This window comes from Bufo gargarizans, chromosome 3 (assembly GCF_014858855.1).
Source record: "Bufo gargarizans isolate SCDJY-AF-19 chromosome 3, ASM1485885v1, whole genome shotgun sequence".
Taxonomy (NCBI): domain Eukaryota; kingdom Metazoa; phylum Chordata; class Amphibia; order Anura; family Bufonidae; genus Bufo; species Bufo gargarizans.
Window position 1 is genome coordinate 589,512,752 of NC_058082.1, and position 13,043 is coordinate 589,525,794.

Consider the following 13,043-nt stretch of genomic DNA (forward strand, 5'->3'; position numbering starts at 1 on the left):
AAGAATTCTTTCCCTGGTGAAGAAAACACCCTTCACAACAGTTGGCCAGATCAAGAACACTCTCCAGGAGGTAGGTGTATGTGTGTCAAAGTCAACAATCAAGAGAAGACTTCACCAGAGTGAATACAGAGGGTTCACCACAAGATGTAAACCATTGGTGAGCCTCAAAAACAGGAAGGCCAGATTAGAGTTTGCCAAACGACATCTAAAAAAGCCTTCACAGTTCTGGAACAACATCCTATGGACAGATGAGACCAAGATCAACTTGTACCAGAGTGATGGGAAGAGAAGAGTATGGAGAAGGAAAGGAACTGCTCATGATCCTAAGCATACCACCTCATCAGTGAAGCATGGTGGTGGTAGTGTCATGGCGTGGGCATGTATGGCTGCCAATGGAACTGGTTCTCTTGTATTTATTGATGATGTGACTGCTGACAAAAGCAGCAGGATGAATTCTGAAGTGTTTCGGGCAATATTATCTGCTCATATTCAGCCAAATGCTTCAGAACTCATTGGACGGCGCTTCACAGTGCAGATGGACAATGACCCAAAGCATACTGCAAAAGCAACCAAAGAGTTTTTTAAGGGAAAGAAGTGGAATGTTATGCAATGGCCAAGTCAATCACCTGACCTGAATCCGATTGAGCTGCATTTCACTTGCTGAAGACAAAACTGAAGGGAAAATGCCCCAAGAACAAGCAGGAACTGAAGACAGTTGCAGTAGAGGCCTGGCAGAGCATCACCAGGGATGAAACCCAGCGTCTGGTGATGTCTATGCGTTCCAGACTTCAGGCTGTAATTGACTGCAAAGGATTTGCAACCAAGTATTAAAAAGTGAAAGTTTGATTTATGATTATTATTCTGTCCCTTAACAAGTGGGAGGCACAGATGCAAACTGCTGTAATTCCTGCACCGTTCACCTGATTTGGATGTAAATCCCCTCAAATTAAAGCTGACAGTCTGCAGGTAAAGCACATCCTGTTCGTTTCATTTTAAATCTATTGCGGTGGTGTATAGAGCCAAAAATGTTAGAATTGTGTCCATGTCCCAATATTTATGGACCTGACTGTATGTGAAGCCTGGGTGACTATGGATAGCTCCATGGTGCTGAAAAATGACTGCAAAAGGGAGAAGCGGTCACAAGCATAACTCCAGAGTAATATAAGAATTCTTCGCTTTAAGTGAATATTTTTTAACCCCTTAACTGCACATCAGTGGGAGGGATGCATCTCCAGCACTTTAAAGCATAAGAAAATTAAGAGTGTCAGCAGAAGTGTTGGGTGAAGCAAGCTTCGGATGCTTCATTCAAAACTCCGAAATAATACTATACGGAGATCCTTCTCTGTACAGTATTAGGCCTCATGCACATGACCGTTGTCGACAGATGGCGTCCGTGTGCGCTCCGCAATTTGCGGAATGGCACGGACAGGCATTGATATAACTGCCTATTCTTGTCTGCAAAATGGACAAGAATAGGACGGATGCGGCCCATTGAAGTGCGGCTCTGATGTGGACCAAAACAACTGTCGTGTGCATGAGGCCTTAGAATGTATGAGCTGCACTAAGCTGAGGTACTAGTCTGAACCAAAGCCGAGTTTGGTTACAAGTTTTTAGGTGGTTTTCCACTTTAAAAATCAACTATTGAAGTTATTTAACAAAGTCACGCGTGACTTCGTGAATAACTTACTTCGGCTCATCGGAGCCCATACATTCAAATACTGTGCAGAGACGTATCTCCATACAGTATTATTCCGAAGTTTTGAACGCAGCGACTTCGGATAACGGATCTGAAGCTTCCTTCGCTCAGCACTAGTCAGCACCGCCTGCACTCCATTTTGTATTCTTTATGTGGTTGTCACTTTTTAGACTGCTCTCTGCAATCGTGTGTCATTGGTGGGGGCCCAACTGCACTGATCACTCATTTACCTCTCATGTTTGGGATAGTCCATCTGTGGGAAAGCTCTTCTGCTATAAAGGGCACGTCAAACTCCCAAAACGAAGGGGCTGTCCTGCTCGGTAATGTCCTACAATACATTTAAACATTCATATGCTGCACCCCTGTGCATTTTACGGGGTGCAACATAAATCGACATTCTGCAGATTCCAGCTCAACACCTCGAGTTCATTTCTGCTGTGGATGAGATTTGAGAAAATCTGCAGCATTTGGCTGAACCCTTAGGGGCAGGTTTATTAAGACTGGCATTTCATATGCTAGTGTAATAAATATGAGCATTGAATTAGTCAGTGGCACTAAATGTATTAAAAGGTACACGCCTCTGATTAAGCTTAGCACATTTTCAGTTTCTCCCCCTACTTTGCTTGCTGGGGGATCTTGTGATGCGTTGCGCCTCCACCCTAATGGTCTGCTTTGTAAAATTACCATAGAAAACCAGTGCTGAAGAATGCTGCCATCTGCTGGTCAAGCTAAGGAATGCACAGCCCTAATATTTTCAAAGAGGTTGTCCAGGACACCTGTCCCTGGGTTGTGTGCGATATTACCGTTCAGCCCCTTTCAGTTCAAATGGAGTTGAGCTGCAGTACCAGACACAACCCATGGACCAGTGTGGGGCTGTTTTTGAATAAAGCAGCCATGTTTTTCTAATCCCTGACAACCCCTTTAACAGCAAGGTTAATGTGAGGATATATGGTTATGGGTAAGGCTTTCACACTCGCGTTCGGTGCGGATCCGTCTTGTATCTGCACAGACTGATCTGCACCAATAATGCAAACGCTTGTATCCGTTAATAACTGATCCGTTTGCATTATTCATTCAAAATAAAATCTAAGTCAAAACGGATCCATCCTGACTTACATTGAAAGTCAACGGGGGACGGATCCGTTTTTAATTGCACCATATTGTGTAAGTGAAAAACGGATCAGTCTCCATTGACTTACATTGTAAGTCGGGACTGATCCGTTTGACTCTGCATAGTCAGACTGTCACCAAAACGCTGCAAACTGCGTTTTATTGACAGTCTAAAAAACTCAAAGGAGACCAAAAGCAGCCAAATTGATGCATTCTGAGTGGATCCTTATGCATTGGGGCTGAACTGATCCGTTTTGGGACGCTTGTGAGAGCCCTGAAACGGATCTCACAAGCGGACCCAGAAACGCCAGTGTGAAAGTAGCCTAAAACTGCAGCAATTATTACCAGTCTGCAGGTAATTTGATAAAAATTATTTAAAAAAAATTAATAAATCATTATTTTATGCCGGACTGAACCTAGAAATCCAGTTTGTGTTTTGCTGGGTCCATGAGTGGTTTATAGCCAGCATTTTGCTGCACATCGCTCACCTGAACGCTTCCTCCAGTGCAGCTGCTCATGGTCTTATATTGGAGAGAAGGAACCAGTCGATGCTCATTCATCATAGGCTGGCATAGCCAGGAATATAATGTATTCCCCGAGCCTGCAGGACGGTACAGGACAGACCTTCCAAGTTATTGGGAGATACACAGGGGCCAAACACTTAAATTCTAAGTTCTATCATGTTCCTGTGATTAAAAACAAGCGGTACGGAGTATTGCAGTGGCTGAGCAGGAAAATAGAGTAATATGATTATTATGGTAAACTTGGATTTAAAGGGGTTATCCCACTAAGCGTTTTCATACTTACCTGCTGCCACCGCGCGTTCACTTCCTGGATTCTGGCTGGGGGCGGGCTTCATCTTGATTGAAGTCTTCTCCCGGCCGCGCCGCGCGCTGGACTGAATGCGCACGCCGCCGCGCATGCGCAATGGTGACTTATTCCTACAGAGCCGGCGTGCGTGTTCACAGCTCTGTACTATTCTGATTTGAAAGAAGTCACTGTCGCGCATGCGCGGCAGCGTGCGCGTTCAGAACAGCGAGCGGACCGGCCGGGAGAAAAGGAGTCGTCTTCTGGGCAAGCGCGACCTTCCGGCTTTTGGAGAAGAACAATGGTCGTAACCAGGGGAGACCGAGTCACAACAATCAGGTAAGTGGGTATGAATTTTATTCTAATTGGTGGGGATTTGTTAATAAAGTATATTTACAAAAATGATCACTGTCAAATCATTAACAGATTTAACAGTGATCATTATGATGGGATAACCCCTTTAACCACTTCAGCCCCGCTAGGTGAAACCCCCTTCATGACCAGAGCACTTTTTACACTTCGGCACTACACTACTTTCACCGTTTATCGCTCGGTCATGCAACTTACCACCCAAATGAATTTTACCTCCTTTTCTTCTCACTAATGGAGCTTTCATTTGGTGGTATTTTATTGCTGCTGACATTTTTACTTTTTTTGTTATTAATCAAAATGTAACGATTTTTTTGCAAAAAAATGACATTTTTCACTTTCAGCTGTAAAATTTTGCAAAAAAAACGACATCCATATATAAATTTTTCGCCAAATTTATTGTTCTACATGTCTTTGATAAAAAAAAAATGTTTGGGCAAAAAAAAAAATGGTTTGGGTAAAAGTTATAGCATTTACAAACTATGGTACAAAAATGTGAATTTCCGCTTTTTGAAACAGCTCTGACTTTCTGAGCACCTGTCATGATTCCTGAGGTTCTACAATGCCCAAACAGTAGAAAACCCCCACAAATGACCCCATTTCGGAAAGTAGACACCCTAAGGTATTCGCTGATGGGCATAGTGAGTTCATAGAACTTTTTATTTTTTGTCACAAGTTAGCGGAAAATGATGATGATTTTTTTTTTATTTTTTTTTCTTACAAAGTCTCATATTCCACTAACTTGCGACAAAAAATAAAAAATTCTAGGAACTCGCCATGCCCCTCACGGAATACCTTGGGGTGTCTTCTTTCCAAAATGGGGTCACTTGTGGCGTAGTTATACTGCCCTGGCAATTTAGGGGCCCAAATGTGTGAGAAGAACTTTGCAATCAAAATGTGTAAAAAAATGACCGGTGAAATCCAAAAGGTGCACTTTGGAATATGTGCCCCTTTGCCCACCTTGGCAGCAAAAAAGTGTCACACATCTGGTATCGCCGTACTCAGGAGAAGTTGGGGAATGTGTTTTGGGGTGTCATTTTACATATACCCATGCTGGGTGAGAAAAATATCTTGGTCAAATGCCAACTTTGTATAAAAAAATTGGAAAAGTTGTCTTTTGCCAAGATATTTTTCTCACCCAGCATGGTTATATGTAAAATGGCACCCCAAAACACATTCCCCAACTTCTCCTGAGTACGGCGATACCAGATGTGTCACACTTTTTTGCTGCCAAGGTGGGCAAAGGGGCACATATTCCAAAGTGCACCTTTCAGATTTTGCAGGCCATTTTTTACACATTTTGATTGCAAGGTACTTCTCACACATTTGGGCCCCTAAATTGCCAGGGCAGTATAACTACGCCACAAGTGACCCCATTTTGGAAAGAAGACACCCCAAGGTATTCCGTGAGGGGCATGGCGAGTTCCTAGAATTTTTTATTTTTTGTCACAAGTTAGCGGAAAATGATGATTTTTTTTTTTTTCTCTTTTTTCCTTACAAAGTCTCATATTCCACTAACTTGCGACAAAAAATAAAAAATTCTAGGAACTCGCCATGCCCCTCACAGAATACCTTGGGGTGTCTTCTTTCCAAAATGGGGTCACTTGTGGCGTAGTTATACTGCCCTGGCAATTTAGGGGCCCAAATGTGTGAGAAGAACTTTGCAATCAAAATGTGTAAAAAAATGACCGGTGAAATCCGAAAGGTGCACTTTGGAATATGTGCCCCTTTGCCCACCTTGGCATCAAAAAAGTGTCACACATCTGGTATCGCCGTACTCAGGAGAAGTTGGGGAATGTGTTTTGGGGTGTGATTTTACATATACCCATGCTGGGTGAGAGAAATATCTTGGCAAAAGACAACTTTTCCCATTTTTTTTTTATACAAAGTTGGCATTTGACCAAGATATTTTTCTCACCCAGCATGGGTATATGTAAAATGACACCCCAAAACACATTCCCCAACTTCTCCTGAGTACGGCGATACCAGATGTGTGACACTTTTTTGCTGCCAAGGTGGGCAAAGGGGCACATATTCCAAAGAGCACCTTTCGGATTTTGCAGGGCATTTTTTACACATTTTGATTGCAAACTTCTTCTCACACATTTGGGCCCCTAAATTGCCAGGGCAGTATAACTACGCCACAAGTGACCCCATTTTGGAAAGAAGACACCCCAAGGTATTCCGTGAGGGGCATGGCGAGTTCCTAGAATTTTTTATTTTTTGTCGCAAGTTAGTGGAATATGAGACTTTGTAAGGAAAAAAGAAAAAAAAAAGAAAAATCATCATTTTCCGCTAACTTGTGACAAAAAATTAAAAATTCTAGGAACTCGCCGTGCCCCTCACGGAATACCTTGGGGTGTCTTCTTTCCAAAATGGGGTCACTTGTGGCGTAGTTATACTGCCCTGGCAATTTAGGGGCCCAAATGTGTAAGAAGTACCTTGCAATCAAAATGTGTAAAAAATGGCCTGTGAAATCCGAAAGGTGCTCTTTGGAATATGTGCCCCTTTGCCCACCTTGGCTGCAAAAAAGTGTCACACATGTGGTATCGCCGTACTCAGGAGAAGTTGGGCAATGTGTTTTGGGGTGTCATTTTACATATACCCATGCTGGGTGAGAAAAATATCTTGGCAAAAGACAACTTTTCCCATTTTTTTATACAAAGTTGGCATTTGACCAAGATATTTTTCTCACCCAGCATGGGTATATGTAAAATGACACCCCAAAACACATTCCCCAACTTCTCCTGAGTACGGCGATACCACATGTGTGACACTTTTTTGCAGCCTAGATGCGCAAAGGGGCCCAAATTCCTTTTAGGAGGGCAAAATTATGCGGATGTCTGAATGGAGCCTTACAGGGGGGGTGATCAATGACAGGGGGGTGATCACCCATATAGACTCCCTGATCACCCCCCTGTCATTGATCACCCCCCCTGTAAGGCTCCATTCAGACATCCGCATAATTTTTTACGGATCCATGGATACATGGATCGGATCCACAAAACACATGCGGACGTCTGAATGGAGCCTTACAGGGGGGTTATCAATGACAGGGGGTGATCAGGGTAATCAGGGTGATCACCCCCCTGTCACTGATCACCCCCCCTGTAAGGCTCCATTCAGACATCCGCATGATTTTTTACGGATCCATGGATACATGTATCGGATCCACAGAACGCATGCGGACGTCTGAATGGAGCCTTACAGGGGGGTTATCAATGACAGAGGGTGATCAGGGTAATCAGGGTGATCACCCCCCTGTCACTGATCACCCCCCCTGTAAGGCTCCATTCAGACATCCGCATGATTTTTTACGGATCCATGGATACATGTATCGGATCCACAGAACGCATGCGGACGTCTGAATGGAGCCTTACAGGGGGGTTATCAATGACAGGGGGTGATCAGGGTGATCACCCCCCTGTCACTGATCACCCCCCCTGTAAGGCTCCATTCAGACATCCGCATGATTTTTTACGGATCCATGGATACATGGATCGGATCCACAAAACGCATGCGGACGTCTGAATGGAGCCTTACAGGGGGGTTATCAATGACAGGGGGGTGATCAGGGAGTGTATATGGGTGATCACCCGCCTGTCATTGATCACCCCCTGTAAGGCTCCATTCAGACGTCCGTATGCTTTTTGCGGATCCGATCCATGTATCCGTGGATCCGTAAAAATCATACGGACGTCTGAACGGAGCATGACAGGGCGGTGATCAATGACAGGGCGGTGATCAATGACAGGGCGGTGATCAATGACAGGGGGGTGATCAATGACAGGGGGGTGATCAATGACAGGGGGGTGATCAGGGGTTAATAAGTGACTGGGTGGGGGGTGTAGTGTAGTGTGGTGTGGTGTTTGGTGCGACTGTACTGACCTACCTGAGTCCTCTGGTGGTCGATCCTAACAAAAGGGACCACCAGAGGACCAGGTAGGAGGTATATTAGACGCTGTTATGAAAACAGCGTCTAATATACCTGTTAGGGATTAAAAAATTCGGATCTCCAGCCTGCCAGCGAACGATCGCCGCTGGCATGCTGGAGATCCACTCGCTTACCTTCCGTTCCTGTGAGCGCGCGCGCGCCTGTGTGCGCGCGTTCACAGGAAATCTCGCGTCTCGCGAGATGACGCATATATGCGTTACTGTGCGCCAGCCTGCCACCTCCGGAACGCACATGTGCGTTAGGCGGTCTGGAGGTGGTTAAAGGGAACCTGTCACCGGGATTTTGGGTATAGAGCTGAGGACATGGGTTGCTAGATCACCGCTAGCACATCTGCAATACCCAGTCCCCATAGTTCTGTGTGCTTTTATTGTGTAAAAAAAAAAATCAATTTTAAACATATGTTAATTTGCATAAGTCATATCTTACTTGTGTGACCAGAGAAGAGTCACATTCTCAAGCTCTGACTCATCTCAGGTTAATTTGCATATGTATCAAATCGTTATATTTTTTTTTTATACAATAAAAGCACCCAGAGCTATGGGGACTGGGTATTGCGGATGTGCTAGCGGCCATCTAGCAACCCATGTCCTCAGCTCTATACACAAAATCCCGGTGACAGGTTCCCTTTAACCCCTTAGTGACCAAGCCTGTTTGGGCCTTTATGACCAAGCGTTTTTCTTCCTTTTTTCATCGTCGCGTTCCAAGAGCTATAACTTTTTTATTTTTTTCGTATATATAGCTTTATGAGGGCTTGTTTTTTACGGGACAAGTTGTAGTTTTTAATGGAACCATTTTTGGGTACACATAACTTTCTGATTAACTTTTATTAACTCTTTCTGGGAGGGAGATGGGGGAAAATAGCAATACTGCCACTGCGTTTTTACATTATAAATTTTACGGCGTTCATTTTTCGGTACAAATAACATAATATCTTTATTCTCTGGGTCAGTACGATTACAGTGATACTAAATACTTATAATTTTTTTAACGTTTTACTACTTTTTTTTCCAATAAAACCCCTTTTATTAACCAAAAAAATGATTTTGCATTGCCACTTCACAAGACCCCTAACTTTTTTTTTTCTTTTTCTATGGAGTTGTGTGAGGGCTTGATTTTTGAGGGACAACTTGTATTTTTCATTGGTATCATTTTGGAGTAAATGGCGCTTTTTGATCGCTTGTTATTACGTTTTTTTTCGGTGGAAACTAAGAATAAATTAGAAATTCTTTCTTTTTTTTATTTTTATTTTTTACGGCGTTCACCATAGGGGATAATTTATGTAATATTTATGTAGTCCGGGTCGTTACGGACGCGGCAATACCAAACATATGGGGGATATTTTCTTTTTGCAATTTTTTTCATTGAAAAGCGTATTTTCAATGAAAAAAAAGCATATTTTTTTATTTTATGGAATTTTTTTTATTTAATAAATGTGTATTTATTTATTTTTTTACTACTTAAAAGTCCCACAAGGGGACTATAATTACAGTATTTTGATTGCTTTTAAAATGTAATGCATTATCTCTATAAGGCATTACATTTCAATAGCATTTCAATAGGGATGCTATTCAAAACTTGACCAGCAGGTGGCGCCAGAGAGGCACGGCCTGCTGGAAATAACTGAAGACAGGCTCGGGGCCCTGATCGGAAGTGAGGTAAGCTTCCGAACACATCAGCACCCCGCGATCTTATTTTCGGGGTGCTGATGGGAGACAGAGGGAGTCCGCTCCCTCTGTCACCACTTTACATGCAGCGGGCGCCATTGCGCCCGGCATGTAAAGGGTTAAACAGCCCGGATCGGCACTCCTGCCGGTCCGGGCTGTTAGAGCAGGGTCCCGGCTCTCATGTGAGAGCCGGGTCCGTGCTCCCCGCTGCACGGGGGAGCCGTGCAGCACTTAGACCGGGCCGCCGTAAAAACGCGGCAGCCCAGCCTAAGGCCCCTTAGTGACCGCCGTAAAAACACGTATGGGTGGTCACTAAGGGGTTAAAGGGCCCTCAGACATTCACAGCCTATGCACAGGACTCGGTTCCATCTGATGAGGAGGTGATGACTGAGCCCCGTTTATTCACTGGATCAGAACCAAAACACTGAATGTGTGAATGAGACATTAAAGTGATTTTCCGTACCATTTTTTTTTTTTTTAGATCAGATTTCATGTAATCTCTATCGGTTGGTGCATTGTAATACAGAAATTCCAAAGCCTGTGTGTGTGGGTTTTTTTTTTTTTTCTTTTTCCTGTCTGCAGCCACCAGGGAGAAGCCTACTGCACGCAGCTTATTGGTAAAATCAACGTTTATGCAGAATACAATCACCTCTAGTGGTGGCTGCGGGTACAAGAATTTTACAATTTTATCTCTGTTCATATCACAAAGAGGTGAACATTATTAAAAATAACTATTTAGAAATAAACTCTTAATTTGTTTGATTAATAAAACCCAGTGATGGACAATCACTTCAGAGGGCTCCTCCATGTCACATCTGTACTGGGCCAGAAGCTGTAAATATTTCAAATATACTCATCTGCAATAAAGTTTTGCATCACACCACAAAAATAAATAAACCTTGCCCGTCTAGGCTCTCACTAATACACCGCAGTCGCCTATAGGTCACTGTTCATATTCGGGAATTCGGCTTCACACAGCCATATGGTCCACCAGCCCCTTGGCTGTGTCCAACACGACACATTGGGGTGATCACGGTCTAACAGTTCTCCTGACTGTGACCGTATGATGCCTCTCTCCAGGCTTCCCTGGGCCACCCCCAAATTCAGGCTTTTCTCAGCCTTATGCCACCTTCAGTGATTGAGCGCCAAAGCCAGGTGCGGCTCTAAACAGAACAGGAGCAGATCTTTCCCTTATGTCTGTGGCGGCTCCAGTCCTGGTTTTGGATCACAATCTGACGTGTGAATTAGGCTTTACAGTCCAACAGACCTTCTGGCTATGACCACACAACACCTCTCAGGCTTCCTGCTCTCCCCCAGAATGAGACACTGAGGTTGCTTTATTCCCCACTAATGATCCCAACTGGCCTGAGATGATATTACCTCAGGCCATGGGTTCTTGGTGTGGACTGACTGGCCACTCCATTAGATATATCTATCTCTATCATTCCTAATGTGAATGAAAGTGATCTGTGTGTCTTGCAGAGAGCGTCCCTGCCTCGGTTTCTCATCAGAGGACATCTGGACTCCACCAACTGTGTCATCACTCAGCCTCTAACAGGGGAGCTGCTGGTTGAGACGTCAGAAGTTGCCATCAAAAGTATTGAGCTGCAGCTGGTCAGAGTCGAGACCTGTGGTGAGTTAAACCCCTCTAAGAACTGCCCTTTATTTAACTATATTACTTCAGACACACATTGATCACATATTTGGAAAACCACTTTAAAGGAGTATTTCAGGATTTTAATATTGTCTAGCCTCAGGATAGGTCATCAATATCTGATCTGGGGGGGGGGGTCCCCAACAACCTCCAACTCAACTCATCACAAGTAGCTTAGACACTGAAGCTACACAGCTCTGACCATTTGTGTAGTGGATGGAGCTGGTCCCATTGAAGTGCATGCTGCAGTCACCAGCTCAGCCTCTGGGGCCGGAGCTAAATCAGAATAGCTGATCAGATATGATTGTTGTCTCCGGAGGACAGGCCTTCAATAATAAAATCCTTTTCACTAACATGAAACTGTTATCCGCCAGAAGTATAACATGGACGAAAGCCTCAAGTGATGTTTTCCTTGTGTTTTTAAGGTTGTGCAGAAGGCTATGCCAGAGACGCTACTGAAATACAGAATATTCAGATAGCAGAGGGAGATGTGTGCCGTGGTCTCCCTATTCCCATCTACATGGTTTTTCCCAGGCTGTTCACCTGTCCCACTTTGGAAACTACCAACTTTAAAATAGGTAGGTTTTCTCATTTCCCACATAAACATTGTTGATTCAGGATGGCAGATTTAAGGAGATGAGACTGAGAAATGTCTTTGCCCTCTGCAGAGTTTGAAGTCAATATCGTGGTGGTTCTTCAGGATGATCATCTCATCACAGAAAACTTCCCGCTCAAGTTATATAGAATATAACCGCGCTGCCTCCGGTGCTGTGTGTTGGAAGCAGAGACCAATGGACTGACCCCCAAAGCGGTTGATATTGGACGTCTGTGCTCCACGTTCAGTATCAGAAGCACTTACTATGGAGAACGTTTCATCCCAGTCTTAGTACCGCCGACCATTAAGAGACTTGTTGCTGCCTCCTGACTATTAACACACAATCCATGTGTTCCAGTGCGATACCCCCAGACAGTAGTAATAAACATGTCTTTTCTACTCCTGGTTGTCTTATAGTTTAACCCTTGACACCCACCTTACATCAGAGATGCCTTGTTTTTTGCTGTATAAGATGCAACTGATAAGACGCACTGAGGTTTTAGAGAAAGAAAAAAAATTATATAAATTCTTCAGACCTCGGAGACTGAATAAATAAATAAATCCAAAACAAAATACCCAAATTTTTTTATTTATTCCCATAAAATAATTTTATTAAAAAATCCCACAACAAGTATAGGTAACTACAAGATCAATTCTATTCTATGCTGGATCTTGCAGTTATCTTTACTTATTGTAGGATTTTATTAGATTTTAAATAAAATAATTTTTAGGAAATAAATATAGCGTTTTTTGGTATTTTGATTTGAATTTGTGACGCTATACCTAGTAATGGTTTGGTTACAATGGCGAGGACTTAGTGTGTGTGTGTGTGTGTGTGTGTGTGTGTGTGTGTTTTTTTTTTTTTTTTTTTTTAAATAAATAACTAACCTCTCTTGCTCTAGACTGTACCGCCACTCAGGAGATCCGGCGCGCTCTTCCTGCACTGTGACCTGACATGGCACAGTCATAGTAAGGCTACTTTCACACTAGCGTTCGATCGGATCCGTTCTGAACGGATCCAATCATAATAATGCAGACGGAGGCTCCGTTCAGAACGGATCCGTCTGCATTATTTTGGCATATAAAAGCTAAGTGTGAAAATAGCCTCGGACGGATCCGTCCAGACTTTCAATGTAAAGTCAATGGGGGACGGATCCGCTTGAAGATTGAGCCATATTGTGGCATCTTCAAAC

General features: G+C 43.5%; 1 protein-coding gene across 1 annotated transcript in view; it reads left to right on the forward strand.

The window, feature by feature from the left end:
- Positions 1–12,251, forward strand: part of VPS26C (VPS26 endosomal protein sorting factor C) — a 29,196-nt gene extending 16,945 nt beyond the window's left edge. Inside the window, exons 6-8 of the mRNA XM_044287657.1 lie at positions 11,084–11,234; positions 11,681–11,833; positions 11,924–12,251. Of these exons, the coding sequence (XP_044143592.1) occupies positions 11,084–11,234; positions 11,681–11,833; positions 11,924–12,006 (387 nt within the window). The 3' untranslated portion in view covers positions 12,007–12,251. The remainder of the gene's footprint in view (positions 1–11,083; positions 11,235–11,680; positions 11,834–11,923) is intronic.
- The last annotated feature ends 792 nt before the right edge of the window (positions 12,252–13,043 follow it).